Source organism: Chaetodon trifascialis, chromosome 11 (assembly GCF_039877785.1).
Source record: "Chaetodon trifascialis isolate fChaTrf1 chromosome 11, fChaTrf1.hap1, whole genome shotgun sequence".
Taxonomy (NCBI): domain Eukaryota; kingdom Metazoa; phylum Chordata; class Actinopteri; order Chaetodontiformes; family Chaetodontidae; genus Chaetodon; species Chaetodon trifascialis.
The window spans coordinates 20,738,798-20,757,126 of record NC_092066.1 but is presented as its reverse complement, the minus strand read 5'-3'; the positions used below and the strand labels follow the sequence as shown (position 1 = coordinate 20,757,126).

At 42.2% G+C, this 18,329-nt stretch overlaps 1 protein-coding gene across 3 annotated transcripts in view; it reads left to right on the top strand.

The window, feature by feature from the left end:
- The first annotated feature begins 405 nt into the window (after window positions 1-405).
- Window positions 406-18,329, top strand: part of slc6a9 (solute carrier family 6 member 9) — a 67,980-nt gene continuing 50,056 nt past the window's right edge. Inside the window, exons 1-2 of one of the 3 annotated variants that reach the window (XM_070973583.1) lie at window positions 406-458; window positions 11,020-11,292. In XM_070973583.1, coding sequence (XP_070829684.1) covers window positions 11,263-11,292 — 30 coding nt within the window. In that variant the 5' untranslated portion in view covers window positions 406-458; window positions 11,020-11,262. Of the gene's footprint in view, window positions 459-1,081; window positions 1,336-8,934; window positions 9,073-11,019; window positions 11,293-18,329 lie in introns of those variants that run through there. The other 2 variants (XM_070973584.1, XM_070973582.1) reach the window with 2 other exon arrangements.

The following is an 18,329-nucleotide window of genomic DNA, read 5'->3' as shown; positions in this document are numbered from 1 at the left end:
AAATGATTTGTCTTATTTGTTAAATAAGATCTGTTCAGCAAATTCTCAGTAGAAATCTTCTTTTTTCTGCTCATGCTTAAGGAGACAGCAGGAGCAGCAGCGCTTTCTAATGGATAGACCCTGGATTTCTGGGCGTGATGACAACATTTCTCTTGTTTGTAACACTTTTTTATTTGGAGGCTGTCAAAGTCACAAGCAGTGTTTGTGTCATACTGGATTGCCTACTAAGTTCCAATCTAAATGCCAGAACTTTCTACTTGCATTTTTCAATTAGATTTCGTGGACGACCACAGCATTATAGACTACCAAATTTCTGACCGCCACCCCTCAGCTCCCTCCACTCACCCCAGCCTCTGGCCATCCCCGCGCTTGCATGCGTGTCTCCTCCTCCTCCTCCTCCTCCTCCTCCTCCTCCACGCTCCCACCAGCCCTCCAACCTGATCGGTGCAAAAAACAAGGTAAAGCCCGCATCTGCATGCCAAAACGTCCGGAGTGCCATTATCCATTCCTCGGCTGCATCTCTCATTCGTCACCTCATTCTCTATGAGCTAACATGTGGACGCCCCGAAGCCTCCATCTATCAGCAGTGGCATACTGTAGCCGAGGCTACCACACCTGTCTGGAGCATCGCATTGACTCATTACCTCTGCCTTAACTGGGCTGTTACAGAATTGAATTCGCATGATCATCATCGCCCGATGCAGTCTCAGATGATTGTCCTGCTTGCAAACTGCCTGCAAACACACACCTCAAAGCCAAAATCACAGGGGTTTCTGTGAGGAAACGTTGCGGCATGCTGTTATAACAAAAGACTGAGCAACACATGCATTCATTCCTGCGCTGAACATGTGCTTTACAGGGACTCTCACAATGCATTGTGTCGTGAAGAATCGGGTTAGAAGCGCCACACTGCCGGTAACACTTCTGTAATATCATTCTAGTTTAATTACTCATAATATTCCTGCGTGTGCGGCACTCAAGTTAGGTTTCAGTCACCTCATCGTGGCTTTTATTTAAAAATGTAGAATTAATCAGGATTGATGCTTAATTGCTTTTACAAATGATGAAATCGTCATCATAGGGGTAAATCCAGCGCAGAGAGCTGGAGACACGCAGAGCGGCTCCACAGCGCGCACACGGACCCTCGGCAGACCCTCACCCGCTTCCGACCCCCCGCCTGGGGAGGAGTTGAGAAAGGAGGGGCTTAAGGAAGAGTTGTTGGCCCGGCTGTGACCGAGGACCAAGGTGATGCAACTCCAAATAAGTCAATATTGGCGGAAGGCAACCATATATGTACAGCACAGTCCAGCCAGAAGGCGAGCGCTCATTTCCACGGTAAGAGACACCTTCTCTCAGGAGCCACAGGGACTTCGTTCTGTTTCTATTTGATTGTTTCTCGTTTCTAACGCAATAATAAGCGGGGGGGTCAGTAGACCCGGGTCGGCTATTTGGTTATATCCTCGTTAAGGAGCAACTTAATGCTTCATGGTGAGCCAGTTAAGTGTCATCTAGCAACAAGAAAGAAAAAGAAAGCATTCAACACGTGTCCATGAAGGGACACTGATGAAGGCGCTTCCAGGCAGAGATATTCATATTGTGATGCAGAGTTATAAAGCCGTTAATCCCAGCGGAGAGAAACACGTGGCACTGGTTGTGGCCTCCCCCTTATTGTGGCTCCGTGTGTGTGTGTGTGTGTGTGTGTGTGTGTGTGTGTGTGTGTGTGTGTGTGTGTGTGTGTGTGTGTATTGTTTAAAAACTGTCTCTCATGTTTGGAGTTTCAGCACCGTTTACTAAAAGACAGCACAGCACAAACCCTCTTTTATAGTATTCATAACATGTATATATGTACTTGTTATGGGGACTGGCTGTTTTGTGTAATCTGACATAATACATGTTGATGTTACAGGATAACTGACTAAAGTTTATTGACAGACAATATTTCAATACTTTTATTGATATAGTGTTGCCAGATCAATACTGGATTTTGATTCTGACATTTGAAAGTTTAATAAAGTCTGATAAAGATAAATCAGCCAACAATCGTTTTTGATTTAAACACAAACATGATGAACTAGAGAGATGAATCCCACTTTTTAGATCCCCATACTGATTCTAATAACTATGGGCATAGAGCCACTTCGGGGGGGCTCATGGATGACTGTGGGAAAAATAGGGACTGAAACAGAGTTGCATGCATATGATTGATGCAGGGAAACTACACAAACAAGAGCTTGTCGATGTTATCATTCTGATCTCTATTGAACTTTATCGTTTGCTTCCTCTATAATTGTTAATGATTGATAAAAATTGTGGGGTGGGGAACAGCTTTTTACGTGACAGAAAAAGGCATACGGAGTAACTGATGCAGTGTTTTTTTGATTTAAAATTGTTAGACTTCATAGTATAAATGTAATTTGAGGACCCCCAAAAGAAGGCTATCAAACAAGTCAAACATACATTTGATTACCTCAATAAATAATACTGTTAGTTGAATATATTAAAATGGAGTGTAAAAGGAAATATATCACGTAACATGACATGAATTTGTAACTGTACTGTGCTGTCTGTGGCTATGTGCTTGTAAATGTACTGCGTCTCAATACTTTGTACTGAACAATTTTTAGAGCCGAGAGAATTACTGGATTATTTAATATTTTTACTTTACTCAGATGTGAATCTTTACCAGCTTTCTGTGTTGTATCATTCTAAAGTATGAGTATGTTTGCGTTTGTAACTGTTGGTAAGACTAAACAAGGGACCCTGTGATTGGCATTTTTCACTATTAACAGTAATTGGCTGACTAATCAATAATGAAAATAGTAGTTGTTCTATACTTTCTATAATGTTTCTGTGGTGTTGCTCGACTGAATGGTAAAAGTAGGGTATGTCAACACAAGTTACACAGGCATGAATGGCTGTAACCCCACCCTCCCACCATATACTTGTCCACGCACACACACTCAGGACTGCCTTTCCTTCATCCAGCCTCAGGGTTTTCTGTTTGCTTTCCTTATGTGAGCCTCTGTAGGCGGCACAATTTTGCGCATGTTTGAATAACAGGGACTCCTTTAGCCTAACCCCAACATAGTCTTCATATGTGTGGCTCAAAAGCACAGTGAATGTGTCATCTGAACGACATTACATGCTAATAATAACACAGGCTATGGTGCGTCTGTAAAAGTATGTGGCACTCATCAAAAGTACTAAAATTTCATTCTTTCATGAAATGAAGTATCAACATTTGTTGCCAGATGGTAATATTTAACATTCTTACAATGGTTGTGTATCAAAATACAGCCAAGATTGCATTGTGCTCACGGGCAGATGACACACCACCAATTGAATGCTTTGACAAAAAAAATTGTTCCAGACATTTAGAAGTGTCACCGCTGATTGTCAGATGTGATCACATGCATTTAGGAATGTTTCTCTTCATTTTGCGGTTAAGCAGCTCAGATCAACAGCAGATATTCTGAGGTTGGGTTCTGCAGCAGACACGTGAGGAACAGATCCGTCACCAGTTCTCCCCACTGTACTTCCCACCAGCGCAGCTCATCCTGCAGCACAGTATGAGAACAGGTCACGTACAACACCTACTGACAACACAAGAAACTCAGCCGTGGGAGTCGCTGACAAAAGCAATGGCAAGAAAATCTGCAGTGGCTAAGGCTGTGATGAAGATCTGTTTTAATGCCTTTTGTTTTTTTAGAACATTTGAACTATGGCTGAAATTATTACTCACAGAATTTGAGTAACCAGCAGTGAGGCGAGGACATCAGCTGTCAGCTTATTGATTAATAGGAAGTTCCCCTGCAGAGTCAGTGGATGGCAGGTGAAGACATAGAGGGAACCTTTAACAGTGGTGAAGTGGTAGAATGCCACATTTCCACTTTAGGGCAATGTCATCAGATCATAATTCAAGGTACTGAATGTTCTGTCGGGGGATTCAGAGGTTGCCAGCTCAGCACCGTCATCGTCTCCCTTATCCTGCATCTTCATGGTCCAGAGAGCATGTCTTGACTGTTTGGTTGGAAGCTTAAGCATTCAAATTTGGTCAAGGTTAGGGGAATATAGTGCTTATGGTGGTAAAGCCAAAGGTAGATTAAACCTACTCTAAACAATATTCTCATACAAAACAATGGATCTCATCACTACATGCAAAGTGAAAGGTGGCGCCTGTAGCAACAAACTAACAAAGGATTATCAGTGGAAGCTGTGGTTGCCTTCAGCTTTATGGAGCCTTTAAGTGCTTTTCAGCACATTGTTTTGTTTTTTACATCCACAACCTTATTGTTTCGGTTAATGCTGAACCTGGATTCCAACAGCAAAAGGCAGCTTTTTTCAGCGAAAAAGCTCTGATAAAATAACTGTACACTAACTACCCGGCACCACACTGCAGAAGGACAAAGTTAGCAACTAGCTCAAGTGTAGGTGCAGACCGAAACAAAGCTAAAAGGACATTGCATTCATCAGGTGAACAGAAACAGAAGTTTAAATGAAAGCTAATGTTGATCTGTGGCAGCTGAATGTGTTAATGGACGACTGATTCAACATAAGGTTATCATATTATGAGGTTATCATATTATGAGGTTATCATATTATGATAACCTTATGTAGAATCAGTCGTCCATATGTCTTTGTAGTCTTTGCAGCTTGTTATGATGATGGCCATGTTTGTTTAAAGAGACAATTTTATGTAAGACAGTAAAATTCTAATTAATGAGGAATATGTTACATTTGCACTGTAGCATATTTGTAATATATATGATGATAGAGCTTTCCCATGCCCTCATCAGACAGTTTTCACTCTGAGATATGTTGCTGCTATTTTTGTGAAGCATGAGTCCAGACATGTCTGGAATGGTGGAATGTCCTTATACTGTATGACTTGAGCCAAAGAGGAGAATGCAAGGATAAGGAGAGATGCACTGAAAGGGCTGCAGAAAAAGAAGATGATGGAAGAAGTGATACTGTATGCAAATGTGTAGTAATACAGCACAGTGACAGCTGCTTTCATCACACATGCCCAAAGTTCAACAGAGCAATGGTGCTGCTATATTGTGCACAAAAGCTCTCTATATAACCCCACTGTGATGAGAGGAGGAGATAGGGGAACTATCGGAAAGAACAGCATGGTGTTATATGCTGCCACCACTAGGGGGCTCTATAGCATAGTCAGCCGTGGCTGTTTGGTGTTGTTCAGGAGTGCGGCGGTTCAGTATCAGCAGCTGAGGCATGTTTCAGGCATGAAGATGTGTTTTGTACACATAGCCTGAATGGAAGTGCAGCCTGGTCTGACTTACAGCAGAAATAATCTACACAGTCATCAGTCAGGCAACCCTGCGTCTGTTGTACTTTTGGGAATCAGTACAGTCTTAAATAAACAATTTAAGTTCAAGTCTGACAAAAATGATAAAGTTGAAGTTGTTTTCCGCTTATTACCATAAGCAATAAACTATGTCATCACTAAATGTAATGCAACATTTGGATATAATGACCATTTTACACAGTAATTGTTAAGTAATTCAAAGCTGTCCAGAAAGGCAGATATTTCTTGATCACCTTAGATGTCATCAGTATGAGTTTAAAATTTCCTAAAAGTTCATTCGTTCGTTCGTTCGTTCGTTCGTTCGTTCGTTCGTTCGTTCGTTCATTCATTCATTCATTCATTCATTCATTCATTCAACCTTTATTTTAATTCAGAAATACAGTTACAATCTAGCCAAGTACAACATAGGCAAAAGATCTTATAAACACAAACAGGAAGCAAAGTTCAAAATGGCAATAAAAAGTAAAAATCATAAAAAAGCCAAATCAGTAAAATAATGAAACCTTAGAAATGAATAAAGTGCTTAAAATTTAAAGCAAACGAAACAGCTTAGACAAGAGCAGGGAAATAAGATGAGAGTTAATATGAGATTTGAAAAGTGAGAATAAAAAGCTGTGGAGCTGCAGCTGTTCTGCATGTTGATTCAATTAATAACAAGAGAAGATACACAATACATATGTCTAATATTGGACCAGCCTTGGCTTGAACACAAAAAGTGCCACTGGGCTAGAAGTCGTTCTTGGTTTGTAATGCTCTTCAGAGGATGTTTGAGTATGTGTTCACTCATTTAAATCTTGTGAGGCGTGGCAAGACAACCTGTATGGATGTTTGTGCGACTGAGTTTGACCCCTGCTCGAGTATGTGTGTCCTGTGTGTGCCAGTGTTGAAGCAGGTCATTGATAATCATCAGAAAGTTCCTTTGGTCTTCCTGCTCTATTTACACCATCAGTGCACTATTTAGCACACTCATCTTAACCCAGATGTCCTGACATTTCTTAGAAGAGTCCACAGTGCTAGTTTATTTTTGCTTTTTAGTGTTTTTAGTGTGGATTTACTGCTATAGATGATGTGTTTCTGCAGCACTCTCCTCTCCGACACAGCAGTCAATATCATTTAAATGCCACTATTAAAAAAATCCTTATTTGTGCACTTCATATTAAAATCCCATATCTTCTCATTCCCAATGCCATTGCCTTATTGTAAGAATTCTTATTTTTTCAGCAGTCCAAAGTGATGCATATAGCTCGCTGGCTCTATTTACCACATGCTGAACAAAGGTCTTAGCATAGTTAGTGCTGCTTTGACTACTGTCACAATTTCTAAGTCATATTTACCTTTCTGTGCACAGTGTAAGAAAGAGGCTGTCTATCATGACAAAACAGAGCTTGTGGAGTCCCAATCATACCGCTGCATATTGACATTATTGATAATAGACACAGCTGCTTTGCAAGCCCAACAATATGATGCATTTTAAATACGGCCAGCAATAATGGGTGCTATTTTGTGTTGAACCCACTGTGTTGTACACCGTATCAGACAGGGGGCCGAGGGACCCCGCACTGCCACAGTGTAGATGTAGAATGCAAATTTAGAACAGCTTGTATGATTGTGTGAGTGCAGTAGGTGGTATTGCATCTAATTCAGGTGTCCCTCGTGTGAGTCTTCACCTCAGTTCATTCTCAACTTCAAAGATGGGTTAGCAGATAAGAAGTAAGCTATCTTTCAGCAGTGTGCCTCGTGACTCGCGGTTGTTTGGCTCAAAAGGTCATTCTGTCACCAGAAAAAGGGGCCCAAACAAAGAATACTCATGGTGGTTAATGTGTAACTATGTAGCATCCTCCCATTTCTTTTTACCAGCAGCAGGCTAATATTGCTATAGTTCTAATGCACAATCAAGGTCAGTAGGGCTGACCTTAAAATGCTTAAATTCAAGCTTTTTTTTTTTTTTTGCTCTGAGAGGTCTTTGTGATGGGGTGAACTTTTTTTGTTGCTGAAGCTTGAGAATGAAGCATTGTTTCAGTGGGACATGGTAAAATACCTTGAGGGGGGTCCTGAGTGACACTTGCCCCCTTTGCAACATTAGTAACTATTTCTTTTGCCTCTAAGTAAGTCATCTGTCACTTATTGAAGTGATTTAATTCTGTTGGGTGGAAGAGCTCACAATTTCAGTCTCTCCTGGAAGATGTTCATAGTGTTGCACTTGGTTGTGACAGAAAAGTTGTCATAATAATGCAAAATTGCTGACCCTGGCTGTTTTCTGAACCACTATTCAGCCATCCGTCAAGCAGTTCTGATAAAGCATGCTGGCACCTTCAGAGTCTAGAACTACACTCGTTCTGTGAGGCTGTACTTACGCACGGTGGTGCTTTGAGCTAAATGCTAAAATCAGGATGCTAACAAGCTCACAATGACTGTCAACATGCAGATGTTAACAGTTGTAATGTTGACTGTGTTCATCATCTTAGTTTGGTGTGTTTGTGTGTACAGCGGATGGGACTGTCAGTCACTTTGCAGGTGTTTTGTCGACCAAAGTAATGGACAAACGATTAACTAAATGATTGACCTGATGAAAGCCAAAGTTTTCACAATTCATTCTGAGAGGATCTTGAGTGTATGCACGCACAAAAACAGAAATGTCAGCCCGCTGATGGCTCTAGAGGAGCACTGGGTCATCAACATCTTTAGAATTCATTGTCAGGGAGTCATAAATATATTAACCTGATTCTGTACAAAATCTGTAGTGTGTGTATATTTCCATCATCCACCACCATCCAACCATTCATTTGTTTGTACATTTACTTATGTTTTATTGATTCAGAAACCTGTCCTTATCCATAATGCCTCATTTGCCTTCATTATCGACTCACACATGCATATTAGCATGAACCCAGTAGCTTTTTCTGTCCTCAGGTCTCAGGTTACCTCAGGTAAAAAATGAATGTTGAAAATGAAAGCTGTGTGAGCGCAGCCTATTCTAACCCCCTTCTTGTCATCCTGGGCTGATTGGTGTGAGGTCAGGATGGCCATCTGTAGTTTCTCTCTGTATGAGGGAAATGCTTTTTTAGAAGAACAGCACCATTATGCACGTCTGAATAATCCACAACCAAAACCCGTTTCACCTCCTGAGCCCGTGCTGTTAAGCACTCTGCTGTGTTAGCAATGCCTCTCATTTTGCATTTGGCCCATAGCTAAGTTTGTTAATGATTTAGGATAAAACCCCAAAGTGTGTCATTCCAAATAAGAGGAAACAGAGAAAATAAACAAGTCCTCACATTTAAGAAGCTGGAAGCACAAACTATTTGACACATTTGGCTGGTGCAACCACCAGAACAATGAATTGATCATCAATTATGTATTAGCGAGCCACATGGCCTGATATCCACAAGACACCTCAAATGCTGAGATCAATTTATACAAGCCGATTCTTCATTTCATCTCACCATTAATCAGACTTTTATATCTATCGAGGAAGTACCTTGACGCTTTCCAAAACCTGTGGCCGCCTGCAGACATGTCAGGAAGTGTGTTGCCACTCCTCCGGGAATGGCCCAATAGGCTTTGCTCAAGCCTTGGGTACATAAATTAGTGGAGTCAACCAGCGGGATGGGGAGCACTTTGACTTGATCACAGACCTCAGTCTTCATACCAGTCAGTTTCTCACTGCTGGGCTGCTTCCCTGGTCTCATATAGAAGTTGGTGTTTCCCTTTATTTTGTCCTGTCTTCAGATTTCACACTGTGGATGGTAAGGTTCAGTTTTTAACCTAGTTTCATTTCTTGTCATCTTTTCATCAATGTGCAGCGTGCTGTGTATGATGGATGTCTCAGGGCACGTTGTGAGTCCCTGTAGGCTCTTGTACATGTAAGAGTGTGTTCATGTGTGTGTTTGTATGTTTGTAACACTGAATGGTTGCTATTTCTGGCCACTTTTTCTCTCCTTTTTGCTGGGATGCTTTTAGTTCAATGTCCAGGGTTTCTATTCAGTGAGTCAGTGACAGTCAGATGAAGGGAGACCTGCGGCAGAGTTACAGTGTTTGACTCGCACTCCAGGCTCCACATAACAGCTTATAGGATTTACTGCAAGATGGAAAATGTGCTGATGGAAACCTCTGTGTCATCTGAAACTTTCTTAATATATTTGTGAAGTTAACTGAACAACCGAAGAAGAATTGAAGTGTATCAATGCCAAAGAAGTTATGTGATTGGAAGATTGAAAAAATGTTGTTATTAAACCTGAAACAATGAATCGGTTAATCAGTTGATTAAGTTAAATTCTTTAACCGTTTAAGTATTTTTTTTTTCGCCAAAATAACACATTGTTTGGTTCCAGTTTCCCCAATGTGAGGATGTGCTGCTCCTCTCTGATTTATATCACTGTAAAACTGAATGGCTGTGCGTTTTGGATGGTTGGTTGAACAAGCAATACCAAGATGTCTAAGTAGACTGCTGATAAGGTGAGCAGTTTGCTGAGATCCGGTCTGCCTTATGACGTGTCAAAAAATATTGCATGATTTTTGCCAATAGCCATGGACAGATTTACTGTACACATCCCCACAACAAGTTGGTGTTTTCCACATGTCCCTGAAGTACTTTGGCATGTTTTTCCAACCCTGTGCACCATGTATGGCCAAAGAGAGAAAGGGGAGGTGCAACAAAATTGGAGTTCCATGTAAATTAGGTGGGACAAGGATGGATTATCAACTGGGCAAAGTGGCCAACTCCCCCAGAAAGCTCTAGTCTTACTGTGTGATAGCTGGTTTGTGCCAGTTTAATTCAAAATGCGTATAGACAGGAAGACCTTCATTGCTTCATTTTCATGTTTAGATGTTACAAATTCCTGCTACAATAATCTATGTAATCAAATAACCACACAACCAAAACTTGTTTCACCTGCTGAGCCTGCAGAACATGTATAGTTGCAGATATAAAACAAACAGAACAATTGAAGATGAAAGCAAAGCATGCATCAAAGAAGTGACTTCTTAAACATCTATAGCCAGATGTCTTTGCTTCCAAGTTATTCAGAATCACTTTAAATGTGTCCATCTTGACCAGCTCCTGAAGATTCAGGTCATTTTGGAACCAAGCGGACGGGGCTGTGTAATTAAAAGCCCCTTTTCCCAGTTTAGTATGGACCAGTTAGTAGTAATAAGTCCTTGGACAATAACTTGTCGAACTTGTGATGAAGTCTACAGGTGGACAAGGCAGATCATCCAACCTGAGCATAACGAACAACGATGAGTGAATGCTTCTCCTCAATCCTGAAAAACTTCCTTCTGAATCCCGGCTGTTTTTGAGTATTCTCTTCGAGTTCGGCGTTCGTACAGTCACTAGGCAGTCTAAACGTTCCCCCAACAGTTAATCTCTTTACACAAAAGGGCACTTTGTTATGGCAGCTGCTTTGCTACAAAATGCAAATCTGTTACTACATGTTCTCTAAATTCTTTCCCTGCATCCTTTCGAACGGCCTCCTTAGAAGTTTGATTTCCTCTTCTTAGTTTATTGAACGCTCAGAGCGCAAACATTTTGTATTTTTAGTTTTTACCTCACAGCAGGTCATACACAAAGACCAGGGGTTTGTTTTGAACGTGGCCAAGGGGACAAGTAACTAAAAAGTGTTGCCTTGCTTCCCCCTTCCCCACTCCCCTCCACCCCTCCACCCCTCTCCGCCTGTCACATGTTCTTTTCACAGCATTGAAAAGTTTCTGGATTAGGGCAGAATTAGCACAAAGCAGCGACGCCACTCCAGCTACGCTCGCAAGCGGCACAGAAGAGGCACGAGGGGGACCGAGACACTCGAGCGAACGCCACCTCAGAAAACTTCAAACTCTGATAGCGAGAGGCGGACGAGTCCATCCCAGAGAGAGAGAGAGAGAGAGAGGCAGCAGAGAGGCAGCAGAGAGGCAGGGGATCTTTGCCGACAAGGTCCTGAAGGATGGAAGAGAAGCAGTTTGCCGGGATCCTGGTAAGTTTGACTTTTGTTCAGTGAACGCACACTTTTAAAAAGTGTTTTTAAAAAACACAGTTATGCAACTTTGTAAACACATGGAGGCAGCCACGTCTCTGAGTCCAGTGGTGGGATGCAGCTGCTGGACCACCAGTTTAGTCACTCTCTGTTTCCCCTTCTTTTATTTCCAATTTCCTGTGTTTTTCTTTTATCAGTACATTTTCAGAAAGGCTCAAAGGTTGTGCTGACATATTTTTCTGGTTTTTAAGAATACCTTCTTAGCCTGGGCACACTTTTTCATCTTTCCCCACATTACCCAACACCTTCATCTCGTTTGTCTTTGAAACAACGCGTTTGCACTGACTGATAAGCCTCCTTCTTCCTCCTGAGCGAGCGTTGTGTTGGTGGTGGAGTGCGGCAGGCGGGGCTGTCATCACCTGCTGTTCACCATGGCAATGCTGAGCACACATCGTCAACTAAACACTGTCCAAAGAGTCCCCAAACTGTGCCTTTACTTGGACCTCCATCCCTCAACTCTGCTCTCACAGCACCCAATCTGATCTTTGTGTCTTTAGCAAACAGGAAACATGTTCCCAGTGTTCTTTGGCTGCTGAGAGGAGATGAGGCCAAAGAGGTAAATGTGTCAGAGTCGGGCCTGAGCTGCTGGCGAAGCTTTAAATAGAGGTTTGGCGTCATTGGCAGTCAGGTCACTTCTCTCCCTCCCTTCAGCCCAAGTTCTTCAGTCCGTCTTGAGACAGCGATAAACACAAACTCAGAACTCTCAGCTGACATTCTCGCTCATTTGAAGCCTCGCTTTCCTCCCCGATGGTATTTTTTTCTTCTGCCAGGTCCTTTTGAGATGCATATCCACATTAAAATGCACACACGCTGTCTGAACTTGGGGGGGGGGGTGTTATCGGCCTCGCCCGCTCCTCTCGAACTCTCTCTCACAACATTTGAAGGCAGTTGGAGGATGGAGATTTGAGTCTCATTCTCAGCACTTTTGTGTGTGGGTTTGTCTCAGCTTTGTGACGGATTGCCAGTCAATCTTTTGCATAGTTAGACGCTTGCAAAAAAGTTCACATATGGCTGCCTGGGATTCAAATGTAATTAAATGATAGTCACAAGGAGGATTTGAATTGTTTCCCAATGGAAGTGGTTTTGTTTTGGATATGTGTCTGTTGATTATTAGATCCAAGTGGTCAACAATGAGTGAACATGCCATCTGAGTGTTTTACATCTGACAGCAGCCTCTCAAACACAAAGTGCAAAGGAAGGAAGCACAGCTTGAATTTCTATATCACCAAAAAGCTTCAGTGAGCTTAGAAAAGTTCAAACCTTTAGTTTAAAGTTTAAAAGGTGCCATCAGTCGGTTTTAGCGTGGATGTTATTGACTGAAAAGCTGGAAAGCTATATGAAAAAGGTGGAATGCATCTCATACCACACAGCATGGTGAGCTGTGCCTTTGGCATCCTTCTGCTTTATTATTACTGTAAGATGCTAATAACCACATATCAGACCCACTTCCTTGGCCAGAGCCTCCTCTCATCACTAATATTAATGATTGCTGAACTGACGTGCAGAAGAAGACGTGTGACCTAATCTTAATTAGAAAAAAAAAAGCCCTGTAGTAATTAAGAACTTTAAATTAGGCTCAGATGCAGGCACCACTGTACTTCCCAAACAATCTGAGCGTGAAGCTGTGCTCCTTTCTGAGCTCTTGCTTTCCGACCACTCACCAGTCATTCATTTATGAAACGTCCTATTTATCAAGGTAAACATGGCCCAGAGCCTCGGCTACATCGTACAACAGCTCCAGCAGTGACAGCAGTCAACCGCTCACACACACACTTATACACAACTCGCCCCTCGTGATTGGTCGCTTCTCATGGCTGGGACCGTTGTCTTCAGCGGCAGTAGACAGTGATGTCAGTCGTGGGTTAGAGACATCAACAAAGAGTGAAAGAAAGTGTGTGTGTGTGTGTGTGTGTGTGTGTGTGTGTGTGTGTGTGTGTGACAGAGAGAGAGAGTTATGGACAGAATCTTACTCTCCCATCGCCAACTGTCACCTCACTGTTTACACCGTTCCTCCTCCTTCTTGAGCTCGCCCATCTTTTCACATTCATAACAAGAGATGATCAAGTTATAAAAATCCTTTATTCCTCTATCATTTCCTGTTTCATCCACATCATCTTTACCTTTGCTTGAAGAGTGCAAAGTACCCTTCCCTGGTGTGTTTTCTCAGCATTTCTTAAGTCCATGCCCTTTCTTTAGTCTGTTTGATTTACTTCTGCTGGTCCAGATGGTTGGTGGATGGACCCGTCACCATAAATCTTGTGACACACAAGGCGCTCGCTTCCTGCTACCGCTTGGCTCGGCTGGTAGCCTTCTGCCGGACTCGTTCTGTCCAAACTTAATTCCCCTCCTCGTTCACAGCGTTCAAAGGGAGCCCCCCTCTCCTCAGTCTTCCTGCACTGTCTTTGACTGCCCTGGAAGCCAGCGCTTCCACTGAGCGGATGAGCAGATGGTGCCCTGGCACTAGCTTTAACTGGACGGATAGCTGTCTCTTTGTTTTTGCTCCTTAGTTACTTCGTTTCAACTCGTCATTTAAGTGTCTGCTGTTTGGGTGTGCATGCACATGGGTGTGAGAGGAGGAGGAGGAGGAGTTGGGCTGAGGTTTTTGCTCATTTGCCTACTTATTGTCTACTTACTTTGTCTGGCTGTGCAGACCACCGCTGCCTCTCCATCACCATGAAGGCCAAATGGAGGACGAGGTCGCTGGAGACTGGCCTCTGATCAAAGATAAACATTGGCAAATCTTTTAATGTTACTTTTCTGGACTGATTAGGAATTCTAATTGCACCATAAGCCATAAACTACAGGGATGTCCTGATCAGCTTTTTCTGGTCCACATTCTGAAGCAAGTCTTCTCCCTAAAGGATTGAATATGTACGTATGAATGAAATAACAGCTGACACACCTTTTTAATAAGCTTCTTGACACCAATATGGAGGTCTGTGTTCAGAGAGTTTGCAAGAGAAAATGTGTCACTCACAATGTGTTGGAATTGTTGGAATTGCAGGTGTGGCGATCAATTTACAGTCAGGTTCAACCGACTTGTTAACCCTCTAAACCCCATAACCCAATAGTGAGTTTGATAGCCATGTTTTCTTTAAAATATCAACAAAATGTAAGCATTTATCAAAGCTGGAAACTGCTAAATCAAAACGTTCCAATGAATGACGCTTTATTCAAATCTCATCTTAAAATAGTGATATTTCTTCAAAATCACTTAAATTTCTCCATTAAAATTTTGCCCAAATGAAAGCATTCGTGTGAACCAGATCCTGTAAAAAGCATTAAATACTGAATGACCACGCTGACCCCTACAGCCACTTGACAACAATTCAGTGAAAAGTTGACTGCACTGCAGAGCAGAGAGGACAGGAGGTTGGAAAAAAATGGCCATATTTCAATACGTTTAACATGTGGAGCCCCCATTTTTTCCAATATTGGCAACACAGTGGTTAAAAATGTTACAGGATCAAAAAAAAAAAAAAAAAAAAAAAAGCTACTTGGGATTCAAAGGGTTAATACTAATTAAAAGTTTTTAAGGTACGTGAGAAGAAGAATTAATGATAGTGTTTGGAACAGTGTAACAATATATCAACAGTCACATTGTTATAACAAAGGAATGTGCTTTTGTAAGGCCGTAATTACCCTACGGTTCTGTGTACCTCACGGTTCTGTGGGGAGCCATTGTGTGTGTGTGGCTGCGAGAGAGAATGAGCGTGTCACTCACTGTGTGTGTCTGCGTATGTGTGCGTCATTTCCCAGGGGTTGTGTGGCTAATGTGTGCTGTAGGCTGTGAAGTGGAAACCAAATGGAAAGAAATAGTGGCACCTAGAGCCACAACCTCCCCGAGGTCAGGACACACACACACACACACACACACACACACACACACACACACACACACAAGTAGGAAGCATTCTTCTGACCTTTGTTCATTTTTATATTAAATTCTAAAATAATACACAATCTGTTTAGTAACTCAGGGCTCAGACTTTAGCTCAGAGGGTGTGACAAAACTGAGCAGCCCAAACTGTGGCCCACAGGCCAGTTCTGGATTCACTTGGGATGTGTTGAGGCTTTTTTTTTTTTTTTTTTTTTTTGAAAAGTTGGTTCACTAACTGGTTTGTTTGTAGTCACGGTCCATGTGCAGGACTGTGAATATTGCCAAATATTTGTTATTGCTTATGGCCTCTGGAGCTGTGTGTGGTCGGTAAAGTGTTACCTATGTGCTCCACATAACCAGAGTGCACTTCTTCCTGGTGAAAGTAGACAGCGCCTCTCCCGCTCTCTCTGTCCTTATATAAGAAACATATTGAGTTGCCAATCAGCCAGTTTAGTTAACAGCAGTGCTCAGCAACCGTGTTGACAGCCTCTGGGGTGAGGAGCCAACAAACAGATGTGAACCAAGAGAGAGCGAGAGAGAAAGAGCCGCGAGGGCAGGTGGGGGGAGAAGAGTCAGACATGATTTCTGTTTTTTGATTTCACCCCCTGACTGACCAGCTGAATGAGAGAAAAAAAAATCACAAGCCCAACGTCAGCTTAACGGCAGCCACTGTGGCGAACGTACAATTGAGGGACAAGGGCCACAAATGCCAAACACGTCCACTGCTGGGCACTCTTTAAAAGGTAACCCACCACCAACCAAGCCCCTGTATACGCGCACACACACACACACACACACACACACACACACACACACACACACACACACACACACTCAGAGCAAAGAAAAAAGGGGCTCCATTGTGTTTCGGACCTTTAGATTTCATTTGGAAAAACCACTCAGGCAGAAAATTTCGTTTTTCTGATTTTCTTCCTCTCCCCGTCTTTTTCTGGTTTAATGGGTCTCCCTCCCTCCGACTCCACAAAAAAATACAAGCAAGTTAGAAAAAGGGGACTTCACACTCTTCCTCTCTCGTCCTCTGAAGTCAGTGAAATTATGGACAGGGCTCGACATTGTGTCCACACAACGGGGCTCTTAAATCTCCCCCGGTTTCTTTTAGTATTATGATCATTTTCAACGGCTTCCAATTGAACTCTTTTCAAAGGCCCTTTCAGAACCATATTTAGGTAATTTGTTGCGCTTGAACCCAACCTGCTCCCTGGCTCTGTGTGTGTATGTGAGTGTTGAATGGCAGCTATAAGCCTGGGACGAGGGGGGGTCTGCTTTTCTCAGGGCCGGACAGCCCTCTCCTGCTTGGCCACACACCTCCCCTGTGTTATTTATCACTTTTCCTCCTCTTGCTGTTTCTTCCCCTCTTTAGTCCCTTTCAGGCATGCAATCTGTAGCATCGCCGCGTTGAACTGTCTGATTAAATAATGGCTTTTAGGCTTTGAAAACATGATGGAAGAGTTCCGCGTTGACTGCCCAGTCAAACATGACCGGGCCGGCACAGATGCAGGTGGAAAATAATGTCATCAAGGAAGAAGAAGAGCCGTCACACAGGCTGCCTCAGTGATGAAATAGGAAGCTTTTTGATGCTGACTGCTGATCCTCACAGCTTGATTACCAGACATCCACAGGGCTGGGGGGAGGCTCTCCCCACAAGTAGTTTTGGTAACATGCATTTTATCATTTATTTGAGACAGCATAAAATTCTGCTGTTGCACTTTTTACAGTCCTACAGCGCCCAAGCCAGTACAGCTAGGCTTTAAAAAGACTGCATATTTTAAGTTTTCTCTCTCATTCCTTATCCCTGTTTTGCTCATATGTTATTGATTTTCATCAATAGCATTTGCCATTTCATGGATTTTCCTCATATCAGCACTTGGCATTAATATAAATTGAAAGATTAGTGGCTGGTAATCCGAGTTCTTTCTTATTGCCGTTACACTTCAAGGGAAATCATGAAAATACCACTTTAAAGCTGCATTAATTGTTTTGTTGTTGTTTTTTCCACATGCAGCAGAAGTAACTGTAAAACCACACTGACATAGTTATTGTCGTGAGCGCGTTAGCTAACAATTCCCTGTATCCATCCACAGAGTAACATTAGCATTCATTTGGAGTCATATTTCGTATTATTGGAGTCCAAGCTCATTAGCTGCTAAATGCTCTGCAGCGGTTGCAGATTGTTGTGAAATCAAACAAAGTTGAGGGCTGTAAGACTAAAATAATGAGCTGAAAGATGCTAAAACGCTCCATAGAGCAAGCAGAATTGGGTGATAATTCTCTCAAAGCCCTTTCACGTTACACATAGTCATTTGTTGTTAGTGCAGTTTTAAAAATGTGCTTGGCAAAAGAAGGCGTGAGATGAACTTTTCATCATGAAACATGAAAATCAAGCTTGCATTGGACACTGATTACACTACTGGTGGCACATACATACATTTATGTTAGCAACAAATTATTATTTTCACTACTGATCTAATCTTCAAGTTACCTTCTCCATCAATTGATTCTTTTTTTTTTGTCAAAAATGGTCAAAAATGTGCATCACAGTTCCCCAAAGGCCAACTTTACTGATTTAAATGGCTTGTTTTGAAATATATCAAAGATATTCAGTTCCTTATCTCCTAGAGCAGCAAACACACACGTGAGATGCTGAAATCTTTTGGAATGAACTATTAAATTTGTTGTTAAGAAATTTTGTTTTGTTACAGTTTCTGAGTGGACACATTAACTTTTCTTTGTAATTTCACTTTCAGTCTCAGTCAGACTGACAGACTCAATGATGTGTGAGCTGCTGCATGCAGGTACACAGGCAGAAAAGCTAATTTAGCTTATTTAGGCTTTTGACGTCGCTATCTTTGCCTACGACTTGAAGAGGTACAAGATGTACAAGAAGCTTTGGCATCTTGGATGGCATTTCATCGCTTTAATGAATAAAGAAGACATATTTCATATCTCTTTCTCCCTCTGCCTTTCTCTCTTCCTCTCTTGTCACATTTCAAGCGCAACAGTGACTTCTGCCACGTGAGGCCAACTTCAGTCACATGTTCCTCACTTTCATCCCCAGCAATGGTCCCATATGTTTGTC